This window comes from Triticum aestivum, chromosome 7D (assembly GCF_018294505.1).
Source record: "Triticum aestivum cultivar Chinese Spring chromosome 7D, IWGSC CS RefSeq v2.1, whole genome shotgun sequence".
Taxonomy (NCBI): domain Eukaryota; kingdom Viridiplantae; phylum Streptophyta; class Magnoliopsida; order Poales; family Poaceae; genus Triticum; species Triticum aestivum.
The window spans coordinates 623,222,762-623,242,730 of NC_057814.1; the positions used below are offsets into that span (position 1 = coordinate 623,222,762).

The 19,969-nt window shown below is 45.2% G+C and overlaps 1 protein-coding gene across 1 annotated transcript; it reads right to left on the reverse strand.

The window, feature by feature from the left end:
• Window positions 1–10,996: 10,996 nt before the first annotated feature.
• LOC123168152 (GDSL esterase/lipase At5g03610-like) lies at window positions 10,997–12,853 on the reverse strand. The gene is made up of 5 exons (XM_044586026.1): window positions 12,706–12,853; window positions 12,349–12,579; window positions 11,914–12,209; window positions 11,545–11,821; window positions 10,997–11,462 (listed from the first exon to the last, which is right to left on the reverse strand). The coding sequence occupies exons 1-5, from the start codon at window positions 12,758–12,760 to the stop codon at window positions 11,218–11,220; spliced, it is 1,104 nt and encodes a 367-aa protein (XP_044441961.1). The 5' UTR covers window positions 12,761–12,853; the 3' UTR covers window positions 10,997–11,217.
• Between the last annotated feature and the right edge of the window lie 7,116 nt (window positions 12,854–19,969).

Here is a 19,969-nt window from a genome sequence, read left to right on the forward strand (position 1 = left end):
GAACGCACGCGAACACACAGTGGGAAGAGCAGTTTTGCGACGCGCTTATCTCAGCGTCTTTTCCGTTCTTTCTTTTATTCTCCTGAAACAGAGTAACAATTTTGGACCGGATCCTACGCCATGATCTAATTCTATCGTGCCATTCCACGATTTATCTCATGGCCCGGTCAACAACTAGACGCACCCCACGTGAACAACGCACGCGTCAGGTTCTTTTATTTGGAACAAGCAAATGTAAACCGAACTTAACTGAACTCTGAAGAAAAACGAAACTGAACATGACTGCAACAATGTGTCATGCTCGGATAGAGAAAAAACCTACTACAACCTGGACATAGAAGGAGCAACGAGATTGATCATCAACATTCTCTCCCTCAAGCTTGTTGCGTCGCCGCCATCCCTATCTTCCCCCTCATCTCCAGAAACTTCAGTTTCCCCAAAGACTTCGTCAGAATATCAGCTAGTTGATCATCTGTTCGAACATACTCAACGTCAACAGTCCCAGCCTCCACACATTCTCTGACAAAATGAAATCTCAGGTCAATGTGCTTGCTCCTGTCATGAAAAACTGGGTTTTTACAGAGTGCTATGGCTGACTTGTTGTCTACTCTCAACACTACCTTCTCAGGTTCTGTCCCCAACAGATTTGAGAGCAATCTTGCTAGCCAAACTCCCTGACAGGCGGCTGTTGTAGCCGCTACATACTCGGCCTCGCAAGAGGATAAAGCCACTATCTTTTGTTTCTGAGAAAACCAGCTGATTGGACTTGTACCAAGATAGAACAACACCCCTGTAGTGCTTTTCCTATCATCCACATCTCCGGCATGATCACTGTCACTATACCCAATCAGCTTCACCTTGGCTCCTTTCTTGTACACACACCCCATGCTCAATGTCCCTTGAACATACCTGAGAATATGTTTTACTGCTGCCAGATGTTCAGTGGTTGGTTTCTCCATTACCCGACTCACCATGCCAACGGCATGACAAATATCTGGCCGTGTGTGAACAAGATATCGCAGGCTACCTACTATGGTGCGATAATATGTGGCATCAACTAAGGGAGCTTCACTTACTTTGCTGAGTTTCAGTCGATGCTCCATAGGAGTGTGAGCAGACTTGCAATCCTTCATCCCACACTTCTCCAATATTCTCTGTGCATATGCAGTCTGGCTGAGAGTTATACCTTCAGAGTTTTGATTCACCTCTATCCCAAGATAGTAACTCAACAACCAAAGGTCACTCATGCTGAATTTGCTTTTCATCTGTGCCTTGAATGTTTCTATTTCTTTCTTACTACCACCCGTAATGATTAGATCATCCACATAGACACCTACAATCAGACTTGAGATACCTTGCACTTTCTTGTAGACTGCATGTTCTGCTGGACATTTTTTGAAACCCAACACTTGAAGTGTGGCATCCAACTTGGCATTCCATGCACGAGGGGCTTGATGCAAACCATAGAGAGCTTTGTGCAATTTACAGGCCTTGTCTTCCTCTCCCTTAATAGAAAAACCTGGAGGCTGCGACACATACACTTCCTCCTCTAGCTCCCCATTCAAGAATGCCGATTTGACATCCATGTGATGGATCTCCCAACCCTTCTGGGCTGCCAACGCCAATAGGAGACGCACCGTTTCAATCCGTGCTACAGGAGCAAAGACTTCATCAAAATCTATCCCCTACCTCTGAGCAAAGCCCTTTGCAACCAACCTTGCCTTATGCTTCACTATGTTTCCATCTGGGTCTTTCTTCAATTTAAACACCCACTTAAGGCCAATTTCTTTCTGACCTTTTGGAAGCTTCACTAGCTTCCATGTGCCATTCTTCTCAATGCAGTCAAGTTCTTCCCTCATGGCATGTCTCCAGCTTGCATCTTGCTCAGCTTCTTGAAATGAGGTGGGCTCCTCCATTCCCATGAGACACAGACTTGAGTACTCAATATGCACCTCTTCTGTCTCATCGTACAACTCCTCCAGCAAGCGTCTTCCTTGGGGCCCCACATACGAGCTGGTATCACTAGCAGAGCCGGAGGATACAACTGATCCAACTCCGGACAGAGTTGCAGCGGGCGTTGCCATGGCAGTGTTTTCGCTTGCCAGGGCTGCCGATTTTGCTTGCCGTGGCAGCGATACTTCTGCAGCTTCTACTGTATCCTTGCTAGCTGCAGTTCTTCTGTCCGATGGCTCACCCTGTGACTCAATGGTGAAGATGCTCGACATGGCTCCCCCCATGAATACAGGTGCCTCCTTAGTCTGCCAATCCCACCGCCTGGACTCATCAAACACCGCATCTCTTGTCACGTGCAGTTTCTGGCCCACTGGATTGTACATTCGATATGCCTTGGACTTGGGCTCATAGCCTATGAACACCATTGGTGAACTTCTATCTGCCAACTTAGTAAGATGTCCACCTGTTTTCTTCACAAATGCCGCACACCCGAATGTGCGATGGTGCTCCACTCTAGGCTTCTTGTACCATGCCTCATAGGGTGTCATACCACTAACACTCTTCGTGGTTGCACGATTCTGCAGATAAACTGCTGTCAGCGCTGCCTCTCCCCAGAACTTGGCCGGTACACCCATGCTCTTCAGAAGACTTCTCGTCATGCCCACGACTGTCTGGTTCCGGCGTTCAACCACTCCATTCTGCTGAGGGGAATATGGGGCCGTGAGGTGATGATTAATGCCAAGTTCTTCACAGTACTCTGCGAACTGGTTTGACGTAAATTCCCCACCTCGATCTGTCCTCAACACCTTGAGTTTGTGACCAGACTCTAACTCAGTAGCTGGTTGGAATTTCTGAATAGCATCAAGGGCTTCATCTTTTGTGCTCAGCATGGTGATCCACATGAAACGAGACATATCATCCACTAACAGGAGGAAGTACCTCTTCCCTCCAAAGGTGGCTGGTGTGATAGGGCCACACAAATCACCATGTACCAGCTGCAAGGGCTTTTCTGCACGAAACTGAGCTTGTCAAGGGAATGGATTTCGGTGCTGCTTGCCAAGCATACAACCATCGCATACCTGCTGAACATGATCAAGCAGTGGCAGGCCTCTCACCATGTCTCCCCTAGCCATCTTTCTCAGTGCATGAAAATTAACATGACCATACCTTGCATGCCAACGCCATGCCTCATCTTCTTGAGAAGCTAGCAAACAAATGGGGTTCACCGGCTGTATGCTCAGTATGTACAGCCTATTTTTTGCACGCTTGACCCTGGCCAAGAGATTTCTCTGCTGATCTAACAGCACCAAAACTCCATTTTCCGGAGAATACTTGCAGCCAATTTCATCTAACTGCCCCAAACTAATTGTGTTGCTTTTCAAGCGAGGGATGAAATACACGTCAGTTAACACTCGGTGCTCTCCGGTCTGAGTTTGCATCAGCACTGAACCCCTTCCGCAGATCTCCACAGAGGAACCATCACCAAACCGTACCGTGCCTTTCACTGAATGATCCAGCTCGGCAAACTTTGCAACACACCCTGTCATATGATTGCTCGAACCGGTGTCTAAATACCAGCTCACATTCTGCTCACCGGTCAGCTTTGGGATCACCCGTTCCTCATTCAAGTGAACCTGCTCGCCCTTCTCATCAGGTGCAATCAACAAATCGCACACCTCGGCCATCAGTAGCCCAGGTTCTTCTTCCTCATCATTAGCAGCGAGGTGAGCTCGCTCTTTCTTGGGCTCGGGACAATCTGAAGAAAAATGGCCCATGGTCTCACAGTTCCAACACTTCACCTTGGTGATGTCGAACTTCCGGTGTTTCTTTTGCTTGCCACCGTTGTTGTTGCCCTTCTTGCTGCCAACGCTACCCCCACTGCCACTGGCGGCATTGTTTCCAGGGTGCTGCCCCTGGTTTGCCTTCCCCTTAGGGCTGCTTCTGCCGGCGCCGGGACTGCCTTTCTTCTTCTGGAAAAACGACTCAAGGGCCTTGGTCACAAGCAGCAGCTGATCATCCTTGCCGCCGCGATCATCATAGCAGTCAGACTCGTTTTCCTCAAACGTACGCAGACGACCCACAGCCTCAGCTACCGTCATCTTGCTCATGTCCGCCCACTGCTCAATAGTGCCGATGATCTGCGAGAAACGCCTCGGCATCGCTGCGAACAACCTCTGAACCACTGTCCTCTCTGTTATCTTCTCTCCCAGAGACCTGATCTCGCCCACCAGGGTGGTAAGGCGTCGAGAGAACGACGACACGTCCTCCCCATCGGCCATAGTGAGCCGATCAAGTCGCCGCAGCAGCGACAGGATCCGCGCTTGCACCACGCGTTCCTCTCCGACCCGCATCGTGCGGATCGCAGCCCACGCCTCACGCGCGGTCTCGTACTCGGCAAGAATCATCATGACGTTGTCAGGGACGGATTGCGAGATCGCCGCCATCGCCCCTTGATCCTTCTCCTCGTTGTACTCGGCATCGCCCTCGACCGCCGACCACACGCCCATCGGGCGCATGATGATCTTCATCTTCGTCCCCCACAACTGATAGTTGGACTCCGTCAGCTGCGGGTATTGGACGGGAACGTTTGTGGCCCTCTGCACCGGATGCACCACGATGGAACCGCCCTCCTCTGAGCTACCATCGCCGCCGGCGCGCTTCTTGGGCGGCTGATACTTTGCGCCGCCCGAGAGGCCCTTGTCCTCCATCTCCCTCACGCCGCCGCCGCTGCGCCTCCAATCACCGTCGCCGTATTGCCACCAAACCTCGCGACCAAGCTCTGAATACCAAATGTTGGATCTCAGGCAGGATCGATCACGACGGCGAACGCACACACACACCAGAGAACGCACGCGAACACACAGTGGGAAGAGCAGTTTTGCGACGCGCTTATCTCAGCGTCTTTTCCGTTCTTTCTTTTATTCTCCTGAAACAGAGTAACAACTTTGGACCGGATCCTACGCCATGATCTAATTCTATCGTGCCATCCCACGATTTATCTCATGGCCCAGTCAACAACTAGACGCACCCCACGTGAACAACGCACGCGTCAGGTTCTTTTATTTGCAACAAGCAAATGTAAACTGAACTTAACTGAACTCTGAAGAAAAACGAAACCGAACATGACTGCAACAATGTGTCATGCTCGGATAGAGAAAAAACCTACTACAACCTGGACATAGAAGGAGCAACGAGATTGATCATCAACAAGTTGAAATTGTGAAAGAAAGAAAATAAACATGACTGGCATGGTTCTGTCGCCATCAATCACCTCGTGTATTCGTGTTGTCGCTGAGATAATATCGCTAGCTTGGTTAGCTAGCCAGACATCGTAGAATCGATCAAGCGAGAGATCGGCTGCTAGCTAGCTTCGTCTTGTACTACCTGCTTGTTTTTGGGTGTGCATCGACGGATAGTACTCAAGCTAGCCTCGTACGCCTGCGCGCCGAAGTGCACTCCGCTACAACGCCGTCGAGGCCAACACAAATGGAGTCGGCCGGATGCACACATACTTAAAAATTTGGTCACGTACCACATGAAGGGTAAATAGGTCTTTTCAGGTGTCATTTAACACCGTCAAGGCTTGAAATGGACAAAAGTGTTATAAAAGGCATAAAATTTAGACTCGGTGTTAAATAAGGAAATAAAAGTTTTCTAGTGTCAAATAAGGCAACAAATTTTAAGACAGTGTTAAATAAGGAATTCTCTCTACTTTCAACCTGCTAGTTGTGTCTCCTCAAGGCCTTCTTGGTGTCACTGGGCGGTGGACTGTGATCGGTGGAGGGCTTCATCCTCTTCAAGCTGCTCTTGGGCTTTAGTTTCTTCATCTTTGCTTGTAGGTTGTCTGAAGCTAGCTAGCTGTTGCAGAGCACTATGTGTCTCTTAGCTGTTTTGTTTTTCTGTTCCTGTAAGTGGGTTGATGTTGTAATCCTGGCCGGTTGATGGCTTTGTTAATTCATAGCCGGGCTCGACTTGAGCCTTCGTTCTAAATAAAAAAATAAAATCTGGAACATTATCTCTGACCTCACCCTATATGGTCTCATGGGTTAAAATCTACTGATCTGAATGATGACGATGATATGTGGCGTGATTACCTGCATTGAGAAGTTTAGAAATTCTAGCGAGGATTTAAAAAAAAAAAAGAGTGGCGAGTTTGAGCGTCCGAGCTGCTACCGTATGCTTGAGTTCCTTTCTTTTGTGTTGTAATAAAGGAGGAATCGGGAGCTGGCCAGGAGCGTGTGCCCCTGGCCTTACCATGATATGATGGTGTCCCATACATCTGTTTCAGGTTTCAGCGAGAAAGAGCAGGCAGGTGCTCTCTGTTCTTGTTGTGACGTTGCTGACTGGCGTTGCATGGAAAGCGCAGAGCTCTCCTTGCTGAAAGTTGCAGACCCCTTGTTTATTCGATCACCCGTGTGTGTGACCAGGTTTTAGTCCACATCACCGCCGTAAGCGCTCTATGTTCCTTTGGTTCCTGCCTCAAATAATGCAGATGTCTTGTGGGTGGCCCAGAATGAGTAACTCGAAAACTGATTTTCTGGTCTCTGCGTATAACAGTGCAAATTTTGCTTGGCACATGAGTATATTGCCATTATGTATGAGTTGTCTGTTGTCGATTCCCTTCGTACTCAGTACCATGTGCTGAGTATGAAGGAAATCTTCCGTACTTGCTAGGATCCCCAAGCTCATAGCGAGATGCCCTAGCTCGAGATGGCAGTGGCACAAAAGGCCATCAAGGAGTGGGCCAACCACTATCTAAGATCACCCACCTTATGTTCTGCACCTGACAAGCCGTGGACAAGCTAGGTGTAGGCTACCAACTCATGGAGATGCTAGGCCTCCAAGTGTCGATGAGGCGCGTCATGTTGTACTAGTAGGGCTGCTTCGCCGGTGGCATTGTGCTCCGTGTGGCTAATGACCACGGTGAGGACAGCCTCGGTGTATGTGTCGTATGCTAGAAGATGTCCCAATTTGACTTGGGATTTTTTGTTAAGCTAGGTTGCCTGACTCCTGTGCATACCCTTTACATTGCTGATGAATTCGGCCAAGGGTGTAAAAGGAGCACTTTTGTGATTGTGACTTCCGGGTTAACCTGGTAAGTAACTTAGACGGGTGAAGCCAAAAACTAGCAGTCACAACAACATAATTAGTTGGCAACGGAGCAAGTGAAAGTAAAGAATCTTTTCAAAAGGTAATAGCATAGGGGTTGACGCCCACCTTTTAAAAGCCGAGGATATTCCCGAGGAGAGGTCATCGGACAGACATATCGGGATATTGGCTAATTAGTTGTGATTTACATGACGCACCGGGAAAAGGAACTAGTAGAGGAACTATTTTTCACCGAAGATGTGACTTGCGTTAAAAAGCAATATAACATAACTCTCTGCAGGACTTGCATTTTGACCTTATGGCTGGATTGTCTCACTCCCTATAAAATTTGCCAGAGGATTCAGGCCAACATTGGGAATACTCCTCGTCCTCTGGCCAAGGAGGTAGAAGCCAATGGCTGGTTAATGAAGTATAACATCTGCGAATATGAGCCTTCACTAGTAGAAAAGGGGGCTTTTGTCCCAGTTGGTAAGGGCCTTTAGTCCCGGTTTTCGAACCGGGACTAAAGGTCGCGGCCACGTGGAGCTCCACCTTTAGTCCCGGTTGGTAACACCAACCGGGACTAAAGGAAATTTTATGATTTTTTTTTTAAAAAAAATTTTGCGAATTTTTTTTTGATTTTCAAATTTCTGAATTATTTTAACCTCTAATCCCTAATCACCACCCCTCATCACTGCTCAATTTATCCTCTAATCTCTAATCACCCCTCATCATTCCAAATCATCTAACTTTCCGGACGATCACCCATCCTCTCACTACTCCAGCCTGAGCACGCTTAACTTCCGGGTTCTATTCTCCCTCGTTTCCAAGTCTGCACTTGTTGTTTTCCTGACAATAGTAAGATGTCAATCCTATTAACCCTCAGGAATTTAGCTTGAGCATGAAGTGACACATTTCACTGTTTGAGTTTGAAACTATTGTTTTTAAAAAACAATAATTATTTAGTAACACTAATATTTATGGAATAATTAGTTTGACCACTGTTTGACCACGGTTTGACCATAGTTTGACCAGATTTGACCAAAATTCAAAAAAACTGAAATAATTATTTAGTAACACTAGTATTCTAGAATAATTAGTTTGACCATTGTTTGACCACAGTTTGAATTTTTTTGAATTTTTTTGCCTCTCCAGATCTTAAAAGCCCCGTAACTTTTTTTCTGTTAGGTTTTTGAGTATTTTGAAAATGTTTAACGGGGTTTCCCCGGTTAAATTCTTATGTATCTTTTCGAGTAGATGATTTTTCATATAAAAAACTTTTTAATCCGAGTTCGTATGCAAAAGTTATGCCCATTTTACGAATTCCAGAGAGATTTTGCAAATAAAGTCGAAATTCATATTTGTAAATTTTCCCAACAACTAGACCACATATCACATGGGAAACTTATTTTATTTTATTTTTTTGACATTTCCATCATTTTCTTTTGTTTTTTTAAACTGAAAAGGCGGAGGGGGGGGGGGTAGAGTTTGAAAATGGGACCTTTAGTACCGGTTCGTGCCATGAACCGGTACTAATGCCTCAAAGCCCATTAGTATCGGTTGGTGGCACCAACCTTTAGTCCCGGTTGGTGCCACCAACCGGTACTAATGGGCATCGCACCCTTTAGTCCCGGTTCGTGGCACCAACCGGGACTAAAGGGCCCAGGTGAACCGGGACTAATGCCTTAGCCGCACGAACCGGGACCAATGCTCACATTAGTCCCGGTTCGTGACTGAACCGGGACTAATGTGAATATTGCCCTGTGACGAAAGCCCTGTTTTGTACTAGTGCTTGAAATGGTAAAAGTACATAGATACATAGAGTCATACTCAGCATAAACTGTTTACAAAAATTATTCAAGGCTATCTATAAGGGTATTGAGGAGACAATCTTGCTCGGTTAGCCGAGCAGCTGGCATAACACTTTCATAATTTCCTCTGGCCTTGATTTCCTTTCCATCAAGTCGCTTGGGGCTGACCTTGGCCAGATTTTCGGTCTTCAATAGATTGTGTCTTGGCCATCGCCCACACTTCTCGAGCACCTTCTTGACAGGCTGACACCTTCCACGTCTGAATCCGACACTTGGCTTCTTTCAGGCGTTTAGCAAAGCTCGGTCATGTCCTTCTGACCGGCTTCGTTGGGCCATAGAGCTCAAAAAATCTTCTGCATGGATCTTTGAGAAAGGTCGTGCAACTCACTTAGCCCAACCATGACATCTTTTAAAGATGAAAAGCCAGACTCACCAGGCCATTTAAAGATGAAAAGCTAGACTCACCGGGCCAGCCAGGTAGAACAGCTGCACAAAACATAATAAATATTTTTCAAGATAACCCAGCAAAAGCCGTACACAGGTAAGTTACTTACTCGCGAGAAAATCACAGACCTCTTTGTTCTCCTTCTCGGCGGCAGCCAGCTGAGACTCCAGTCTCTCAATCTCATGTGTTTGCTGATCCTTCTCGGCCTTAAGCTGATTGGATTCAACGATTTTCCGAGCATGAACTCGATGACCTGCTTCCTCTTGAGCGTCAGCATAACAAGTAGCTTCTCGAGCTTGCTCCGGGTCCTTTTCCAGTTGGCCGATGGTCTCCGCTGCTAGTAAAAGGCGGATAAATTAGCCATTAAGCAGTGCTGATATGGAGAGGATGACACGATGGATGGAGAGCAGACCAGACTAGCCCTGATGGGTGGGTCCCACCTGTTATAACGGTCAACTTAATGGTCAAAATAAACAGCGTTGACTTTCCTTCCATGTCAGCCCTGACGGGTGAGTCCCGCTTGCATAAACGTGTTTAAATCGTACAAAACGGTCATCAATTGTTTTCGGTAGTTTTTAGGCACATAGTTTTAAAAAAGTGGTAGTTTTTGGTCAAGATTTTCAAAGTTGTAGTTCTGTAGGACAGCGACCCCAACTATGGTAGTTTTTTTTGTCAAATACTCCTGAGAAAAGGGTAGGCAGGTGCTCTCTGTTCTTGTTGTTCTGCTGCCATGTTGTTTATTCGATCGCCCGCCACAGGTATCTTAAACACCAGATGCAAAAAGTGCTCTCTATTTTTATTTTTATTTTCTGGCTGAATGATGTGGATGTATAGGTTTGGCCGAAAATGATCAACTCGTTAACTGATCTTTTGGTCTCTGTCCGTGCCTCTGTATGTGTATTACACAAGTACTGTTTTGACTTGTACGTGAACATTATGTGTGAGTTGTTGATCCCCCCTCCCCCTATAGTTTATACTAGGAATACCGAAACGTTACTCCTCTCAACTTTTGTATGTACACTGCTCTGTTATACAGTGGTGACCACTTAAATTCTTCAGTACTTGCTAGGCTTCACCTTTTCATGATGTGATGTTCAGCTTCAAATGCCCCTCTGTCACTTTTGTATGTATCAAGATTATTAGTGATTGATAAATAGACAAGGCCCATGCAAAACATTGGATATATATTATACTCCCTAAAACGTGTCTATAGACATCCGAATCAGAATAAAGTTAGAACATCTTAAATTTATGAATAGTGTATCTTGGATCGACAGCGATAAAACCACCAGCAACAACATCATCAAAGTTTCAGACAAAGCAAAAACATCTATTTTAAATATATACTGTAGCAGTCAAGAATGTCTATATGACTGCAGTCGAATTAAGCAGGTTGTCTTTGAATGAAAAAAGGTGTTCCATGTGTATGACATCATGTCTGTTGGCCTCTCAAACTGCAAAATACACATCTTTGATGTGCCGTCAGTTTTCCTGTTGAGCATGCACATTTCCTGATGAATTATTTACTTTATCCCTCTTTATCAAGATTATTTATTTTATCCCTCTTGCTACAAAGTGCATGGCCATGTACTATATTAATCAACCAGCCGAACAGTGAACACAATAATAAAGATATTAGAGGACGTATGCCGTCGTTGGACGTTGGTCAAAAGCATGCATGCGCAGTGGATTCACCATATATATACGACCTTATTTCTAATCTCACATGGACGAGACATTAAGCAATTTGGAACGAGTTCACCTATAAAGACTACTACTAGACTAAAAGTTCAGCTAAACATGACGAAAATAATACCTCTGAAGCTCACCCCTAAATACACATACTGTATATAATGCTAACCTAAAAGATACGACACCAAAACTATCAACTAATCAAGCTTCTGCCAAAAATACAAGGCATCATGGAACGTAGTCCTGATCGAGAAATTCCATCAAAGGTTGCTCCAGCGCCTCCATTACCGCCTCCCACCCAGCATGTGTTGGGTGTGTCTCGTCCCAGTAGAACCTCTTGTCCGGATTCTCACATAGGTCGTAGAGGTGCTTCCCTGAACTGCTACGCTCCCCACAGTACCCTCCCTCATAGGAACTCTCACAACACGGGGTCAGCTTGCGCTTGAAGTCCTTGGACCGATCCGACCCTTCACCTGCATGCACGAAAAAAAAATTAGTTACATAGATGAATTGACACATTAGAAACCAGATTTGACTTACAACACCCACACTTACCAGGGGCGTGATTCACGATGTCGGTGAAGGCAGAGTAGAGGTCCAGTATGTGGACGTTGTCCCTTTCTCCGATCATTTGGTTTAGATACTTGTTGTGCACCGATGCACCATAATTGCCAAGAAGGTCACATGTGGTGTAGTTGTTCGAACTAGTCTGTGAAGGCATGCAACCAATGGGATGCAAGTTATTTACTAGAACCTTTCTCACACCAAGCATCTGCAGTTGCGCCACATTATCTAGGATCTCAGTCGCCACGTTTCCTATGTAAATATCGAGCTGCATCCACGAAAAGTTAATTAGTAAAGTGGAGATCAATATATTAATTGATGGTTTAATTTGTATGCCATAGTCTGCTAGGTACTACTTACATCATTGAAGCTTGAGTAGAATCCATTATTGGCCTCGGAGCCGCTCATGTAGTCATTGCCTGAGATGGCGATGAGTGCGACAGAGTGGTGAAGCTGTCGTGTGGAGATGACATCGTCGTTGACTAGCCTCTTGAAAGCTTGAACCTGTGCAGCAAGGGTCGGCACCTTCTTCGCCGTCGACGTCACCTTGAACACACCAGCGCCGCCAACAGCGAAGGTCATGCCAGAGGAGTCGCAAGATTGGTCTGATGTAAGCTCGTACGCTGGAGGGGCTTCAGCGAGGCCCAACATACTTGCTGCAAGGACAAGGCAATAGATATGATCGATTGTTTTGGATGCACATAGATGTATAATGATACATATCATAACACACTAGCAGTAGTCTAAAATTTCAATTCGTTAGCTAGCTATAAATACTACAGATTCTACACATACCAATAAAATCAGATTGCATCCGGTAGTTGGAGAAGCGTCCTGTTGGAACAGGAGCGCCAGACCAATTGGAGTTGCGATAAGAGCCGTAGGGGTAGCTCCACTGCCGCGACGTCTTTTCACCGACGATGTTTGGAACGTTGCCGTTGTCGACAAAGTCGTCGCCGAAGACGAACATGCTGGACCACTGGTGATTGGAACGATGAGCCCTAGGTGTGCCTCGGGCCTCCACATCTGTCAGGATAGGTCGATCATGTCAGTACATTGGTGCATGCACGCAGAACATGAATAACTCGATGAGATTGAAGTAGCATACGGATAGGGAAAAGCAAGGCAGTAAGTAGTTGAAAATGCAAGTACCATCCAATGCAAGGAAGACGAGGAGGAGAAGGAAGACGGTCGGAAGGAGCTTCATGTTGCCCCGGCCTGCTGGCGGCCGGAGACGAAGCAGATGATGGAGAGGGTGCTGCCGAGGGAGGAGGCGAGGAAGGGATGGGATGGTGGTATGGCCGAGCTATGTATTTATAGAAGAATGTGCGGACGTACATCACACGTGGACTTCATAACCGCTTTGTTCAAATTTGCGGATACCTCAAAATGTGGACGTAAGTCATGTGGACTTCATAACCGCTTCATTCAAATTTACGGATGCCTCAAAATGTGGACTTCATAACCCTTCATGCGGATACAAAAAAAAAAAAAAACCTTGTACTCTATCTACTAAAAAGGTCGTGTTCCACATGGAGAACTATCCCACCGTTCGAATGTACTCTATCTATGTTTAAATTTGCCTAGCAAGCTAACTGATCTCTCGCTTTAACCTGGACGACGATGGGACTCGTGTTTATAACTTCATTCAAAAGTCGTATCCGCTCGACCACGGAGGAAGCACACGTACGGACGTTGGGATGTATATGCCGCGGTTCCTTGACCTTTGACCTGTTCTGGCGTTCAGATTTATTATATGCATGCATGCTGCTATTCCAACTTCTGTTAGTCGTATAACCAAAACTATATACTAGTATTCAGCTCATAATATGCTGAAGCCAAATTAACAATTTACCAACCCCTCATACAAATTTTTACCTTATACGTCACCGTTTTATATCCGTCAATTATATGTTAACTATAAAAATCAATGGTTGAGATTTAAAAGGCAAAAAACGAGTTTTCTCTCGCGAGGTGGTACTAATCCTCCTGCGAGGTCACAGCGGAGTTTTCTCGCATGAGGTGGCAGCCGGCCCAGTCAAAAAAATAGGCGTCGAGGAGAGGGATCAAACTTCCAACCTCTGATGCAACGCACATAGTACCAGATGATCTAGCCACCATTGTGTGTTCAAGTAACAATTATGTTGCATATTAAATAGTACCATCTCGCTTTTATACACACTTTCCTACCGATTTATATATGTCTTGATTCATAATCATCAAGGAGCGGTCGGTGCAATACGAGGACGACAGGCTTTTGCATGGGCCAACGGAAGAACCTTTGACACGTAGATGGTAGTGGGCGTGTTGCTGGAGCAGCCAAAAGATTGATGGCAGAGGTGAAGGTGAGACCCCCGGGTAGCGCTACTGCAGCAAAACGGTGGGGCATGGCGTGGGAGCTCCCGGTGCCGGCGTAAAGGGAAGGGAGAACCGGGTGCGATGGGGCGAAGCAGCCCGGTGGAGTGGCGCCGAGGCGAGCAAAGGAGGCAGCGGGCGCCATGGCAGATGCGAGCAGAGCTCGTAGCGTCGGAGGAGAGAGGTGACGGAGGAGACCACGGTCTCAAAAGAGAGGGGAGGGGGGGGGGGGGGGGGGCAGAGGAAGGAGGCCACCACGATGGCGCATGGGTGCGGGCCACGGGGATCGGGCGCGAGCGCCCGCCCCTAGGTGTGGGTGACAGCGCGAGTCCGGCTGTAGCAGGGACTTAGAGTTTTTTCCCTGAAATTTTGTGGGCGGCGGTGACCACATGTTGCAGAGATGCCCGACTTCATGGACGAATCCAGCCACCGGCCTTGGTGCTAGGGGCGACGGCAAGGTGTGCGCGCTGGCTTCCAACGATGTGAGGCGTGAAACAGTATTGGTGGGTATGTCAAGGCTAGAGCAGGACTAAGAGCGCTACCACTCTTTGCAAGGATGGTCTCCTATAGTAGCTGCTTATCGTCAGGCTCGTCGGCTGCTAGGTAAAGCCGGTGTTAAAAAGCCTATTGATAAATTTTAGCACAAACTTTCCGTTTCAATAAACTGAATTTGCTTGCAGCCTCAAAGAGCAGCGTCTGCGAAACACTGTTACAGTACGCATTGGCTTTTGTATAAATGTGCAGCTAATCCAAGTTCTAAACTGCATAACATGTCCATCGTCATTAGTATCAATTTTGTACTGATGCAACTATCATTAGCTTCTGCAGATGAGTAGATGCTTTTTGTCAAGAGGAGTACATGGGATGCAAAAGTATTCCATACTTAACTATATTTTCATGGTCATGCTTTTTCCAGTGAGTCAACATGGCTTAGTTCTTATTAACACCCCCTGTACTAGAGTTTACGTATGCTTTCTTTGACACCCTCTGTACTACAGTACGTATATTTCCTTGCCGATGTGTGTGTGCTTTGTTGAAGCACATGGGTGCGAATCAGATTAATCAATGATGAGGATTGTTGCTGACTGACGGTGTGACAGAGGGGATGTGAGGATTCTGGCGGACTGCGGAGCTCCCATGAATCTGTAGCGTTTTCAGCAAAAATATTCAAAAATTTGAATTTGAACGCTGCATGTATTGTTAATTAAAGCAGCAATTATTATATTTCATGGAAGGTCCTAAGCATTTAGACAAAGGTCTCGCATTCAACTCCCGCGGTTGCATTTTTTTTGCACTGAATTTGTGAAAAATAAAATATATAATGTATTGTAAAATTAAAAAAAGGCCCATGTAGGGATCAAACCCTCCACCTCAGCCTTCAAATGCAGGCGCGAAGATGACCACTATGACACTAGCAATGATGGCTAAAACGACAATAAAACATATGTATGCATAGCTTAAATAAATTTGAATTTGAAATTCACTTAAATATTTTGAATAGTAACCGCTCGGTATTTATTGGTAACCGTGGTAACCGCATCCCCCCTCGGTATTTTTCCAGGATTTGGCAGCCAAAACCTTGGACAGTGGAGGTGCGGTTTGAGGCGGCAATTTATGATCGTGTAGTTTGTAGAGACTAAAACGGATGGCTGAAGGGATTTTTTTCCTACCCTTGCGACACATATGCATATTTCCCTAGATAGTGGAGACATCACCCGCCTGCCACCCCAAACTGACACTGAGTTGGGGGGGGGGGGGGGGGGGGGGGCTTTTAGACTGGATGCTCAGGCAGCTGTGCCTCGCCATGGAAGCACACCTCGTGCCGATGCATGCTCCCCTAAGGTGAATTATTGGGTATAGTAGGATTTGGAGCCCAGGATGCACATTGGATGGCTGGCCGAGGCCTCGAAGACCTTCGCAACCGCGTTTGGCATCCTGTAGGCCTTGCGCTCACCGAAGCTACCATGCCTTGCCGATCCATTACGGTGAAGCCGAACGTCTGGGCTTCATGACAGAGCTAAGGCGGATTACTGTCAAGATCTTAGGCAATGACGCATGCATGCCTAAAAGGTGTCAACCAGGATGCAGGTGCGAAGGAAAAGAAATGATATGCAATCCTTTCATGTTTTCTTTTTTGCCCATTCTCGCTATCATGATAGTGTTTTATAGTTGGATCTCCCGTTGCAACGCATGGGCAATTTTCCTAGTAAAAATAAAAATCAGCAATGGTTCTATTCCTCGTTAGCGGTGGATGTGCAGGCTCGTGTGTTCCCCGCCTTCATTCTGGATTTGGGTGCATGTTTCAGTCTCCCACGCAGCTACGTTGAAGTGGACTTTGGGTGTTTGACATGAAATGGATCAACAGCATGAAATACAAGAAGAGAAAGACAATGATGGTCATGTCGCTCCAATTAGGCCAGAATTGGAGGCGGCGACCGCAGTAAACCATGGAAAATAGCTTGCAGCTAGTGACACCTAAGCCCTCCATGCTTACTAGGTTTTTGGTACCAACAATCCTTCTTGACAAATGCTAATGGTGGTCAACCACCATGGTGGACATTTTCAAAATACAAATGTCCACAGCATGAATTTTTTCGAAATTTTATGTCAACACATACACATGTATACCATGTATACGCAATTTTTCATAACATTATACTTTCACACGTGGCATGCAGAAAAAAGAGAAATACATATTTCCAAAAAGGGCTGGAATTTGTTTTTGTCTTGTTGGGCCGGAATTTTGTATTTTGTTGGGCCAGAATTTTGTATTTTTTGTTGTTGGGCTGGTTCTTCTTCTTTTACAACTTACAAATCACAATTTTGTAAATGAATTTTCACATGTTCATGCGGAACACATACAAGTTTCCATGGAAATGATTCGAAAACTTTTAGATGAGCTTTTTGATTTCTTTTGAAAAAAAATTCCTCAGTGATGGTCGTCCACCAAAAGCCCACACTCCAATCCTTCTTCTTTATATGGATATGTGTTCTAGACCGTACCATATCAAATAAAAAGTTGTTGTCTTCGTGGTTAGTTATTCATCGATCATAAATGGTCTTATCAACAAAGTACAAGGAAACTCATCTATGATAATGTACAAGTGGATAACGCATGGGTACTCAGAAGCTCACATTATTTTCAAAGGGCTTTGGAGAAGGGGCACTAGGCTAAGACACATATATTCTTCTGGCTCCTCCTCCATCACATAATCAACACAAAAAATCTTCTAGGAATCCCATGCACTTAGAATGCTAAAGGCAAACATTGTGAATCCAAACTATCATAGAGGTACCTCCTGATATGATGAAATCATCTTGATGCAGAGACCGGGGAACTCGCCATTTTGAAGAAAAATGGTGAAATCATCTTTGCCTCCTAAGACCTCCCTAATAAGATTGCCATGGACAGCATACCTGAAAAAGCCATGGGCCCTCGAGCAATAGAGTTGTCTACATACAAGATAGAATATCTGGCTATTGTTCTTGCAATGCATGTGCATCAATGGCGTGTATACTTGCATTTTTCAGAATTTGCCATCAAGAGTACTCAAATATTTTGGTTCATTAGGAAGAATAGCGAAGCCATACCCCATGGCAGCATAAGGCCTTTACAAAATTGTTGGGTCTACAACATCACATTTTCTAGCACAAGGCACTGAAAAATAGTGATGTCAATGCTCTCTCACGTCGTCCAACTGAATCACCAACATAGTTGCATTTTCCAATTTTCAAGTGGCATGGCTCCAAGAAATAGTGAAGGGATATGAAAGTAACCCAAAAGCACAATAGTGTATTCTACAACTAGACGTGGCCCAGTTGTAGGGGTAAATTCACTTTCACTAAGGGGATCATATGTTTCAGAGGTCGTGTCTACTTGGGAAATAATGAAAATTACAGTATCAGATAATGTGTGCGTTACACGACAATACAGTTGGGCGACATTCAGGATCCCCATCAACTTATCGCAAGATCAAGCACCTGCTTGCCTGGCCCGGATGAAACAACGTATTAAAGATTATGTGAAGTCATGCAAGGAATGTCAGCAAGCTAAGCCTGACCATTCACAGTACCCAGGACAACTTCATCATTTGCGCATACCTAAGCGATGCTGAGATTTGGTATCAGTGGATTTCATTGGGGGATTACCGCAATCAGGACACTATAACTACATTTCTGCCAGTGGCTCACGTAGCCTTATACAGCTCATACCATAGCACAACTCTACATTGATCACATATATAAGCTTCACGGTATGTCGGAGGCCCTGACTTTAGATAGAGATTATGTCTTTACTGGCAGTCTGGCGGGAGATATTCAAGCTGCAAGGGGTCGAGTTAAAGATGAGTTCCTTGCATCATTCTGAATTAAACTGGGGGCCAAATAGAGCACGTGAAACAATGTATTGAAACTTCTTTGCGGTGTTTGGTTGGCAGTTGCCGAATTATGGTATAATTATGCTTTTTAGTCAACTTTGGGCAAAACCTCTTTCATTATGGGCCAAGGGAATGACGACACTAGTAGAAAAGGGGGCTTTTGTCCCGGTTGGTAAGGGCCTTTAGTCCCGGTTCAAAAACCGGGACTAAAGGGTCGTTACTAATGCCTCCCCCCTTTAGTCCCGGTTCTTACACGAACCGAGACTAAAGGCCGTCCACGTGGACGCAGCCTGGAGCTCCACCTTTAGTCCCGGTTGGACTAAAGGAAATTTTATGATATTTTTTTGAAACTTTTTTTTGCGATTTTTTTTATTTTCAAATTTCTGAATTATTTTAACCTCTAATCTCTAATCACCACCCCTCATCACTGCTCAATTTATCCTCTAATCTCTAATCACCCCTCATCATTCCAAATCATCTAACTTCCTGGACGGTCACCCATCCTCTCACTACTCCAGCCTGAGCACGCTTAACTTTCGGGTTCTATTCTCCCTCGTTTCCAAGTCTGCACTTGTTGTTTTCCTGACAATAGTAAGATGTCAATTCTATTAACCCTCAGGAATTTAGCTTGAGCATGAAGTGACACATTTCACTGTTTGAGTTTGAAATTATTGTTTTAAAAAACAATAATTATTTAGTAACACTAATATTTCTGGAATAATTAGTTTGACCATTGTTTGACCACAGTTTGACCAGATCTGACCAAAATTCAAAAAAACTGAAATAATTATTTAGTAACACTAATATTCTAGAATAATTAGTTTGACCATTGTTTGACCACAATTTGAATTTTTTTGAATTTTTTTGCCCCTCTAGATCTTAAAAGCCCCGTATCTTTTTTCTGTTAGGTTTTTGAGGATTTTTAAAATGTTTAACGGGGTTCCCCTAGTTAAATTCGGATGTAACTTTTCAAGTAGATGATTTTTCATATAAATAACTTTTTCATCCGAGTTCGTATGCAAAAGTTATGCCCATTTTAAGAAATTCCAGAGAGATTTTGCAAATAAAGTCGAAATTCATATTTGTTAATTTTCCAAACAACTAGACCACATATCACATGGGAAACTTATTTTATTTTATTTTTTTGACATTTCCATCATTTTCTTTTGTTTTTTCTAAAACTAAAAAGGCGGTGGGGGGGGGGGTAGAGTTTGGTGGGCCCTTTAGTACCGGTTCGTGCCATGAACCGGTACTAATGCCTCAAAGCCCAAGTACCGGTTGGTGGCACCAACCGGGACTAAAGGACTAACCTTTAGTCCCGGTTGGTGCCACCAACCGGTACTAATGGGCATCGCACCCTTTAGTCCCGGTTCGTGGCACCAACCGTGACTAAAGGGCCCGGGTGAACCGGGACTAATGCCTTAGCCGCACGAACCGGGACCAATGCTCACATTAGGCCCGGTTCGTGACTGAACCGGGACTAACGTGAATATTGCCCTGTGACGAAAGCCCTGTTTTGTACTAGTGCGACAGCTGGGTATCACGTAGAGAATATAACATTATTGCCTAAACTGAATGTTTGGTTGGAAGAACGACATCAAATGCAGGATGTGATGTGCCTACATTTTTCGCGAGCTAAACACATTATGAAAAATCAAGCAGATAAAACAAGAACTTCGCTTGAA

Excerpts from the sequence above, each read along its gene's own strand:
- LOC123168152 (XM_044586026.1), bottom strand. The coding sequence starts at position 12,760 with ATGAAGCTCCTTCCGACCGTCTTCCTTCTCCTCCTCGTCTTCCTTGCA. Across the intron at positions 12,580-12,705 it reads CGTCTTCCTTGCATTGGATG|ATGTGGAGGCCCGAGGCACA; the intron begins GTACTTGCATTT and ends CTATCCTGACAG. Across the intron at positions 11,463-11,544 it reads CATCGTGAATCACGCCCCTG|GTGAAGGGTCGGATCGGTCC; the intron begins GTAAGTGTGGGT and ends TCGTGCATGCAG.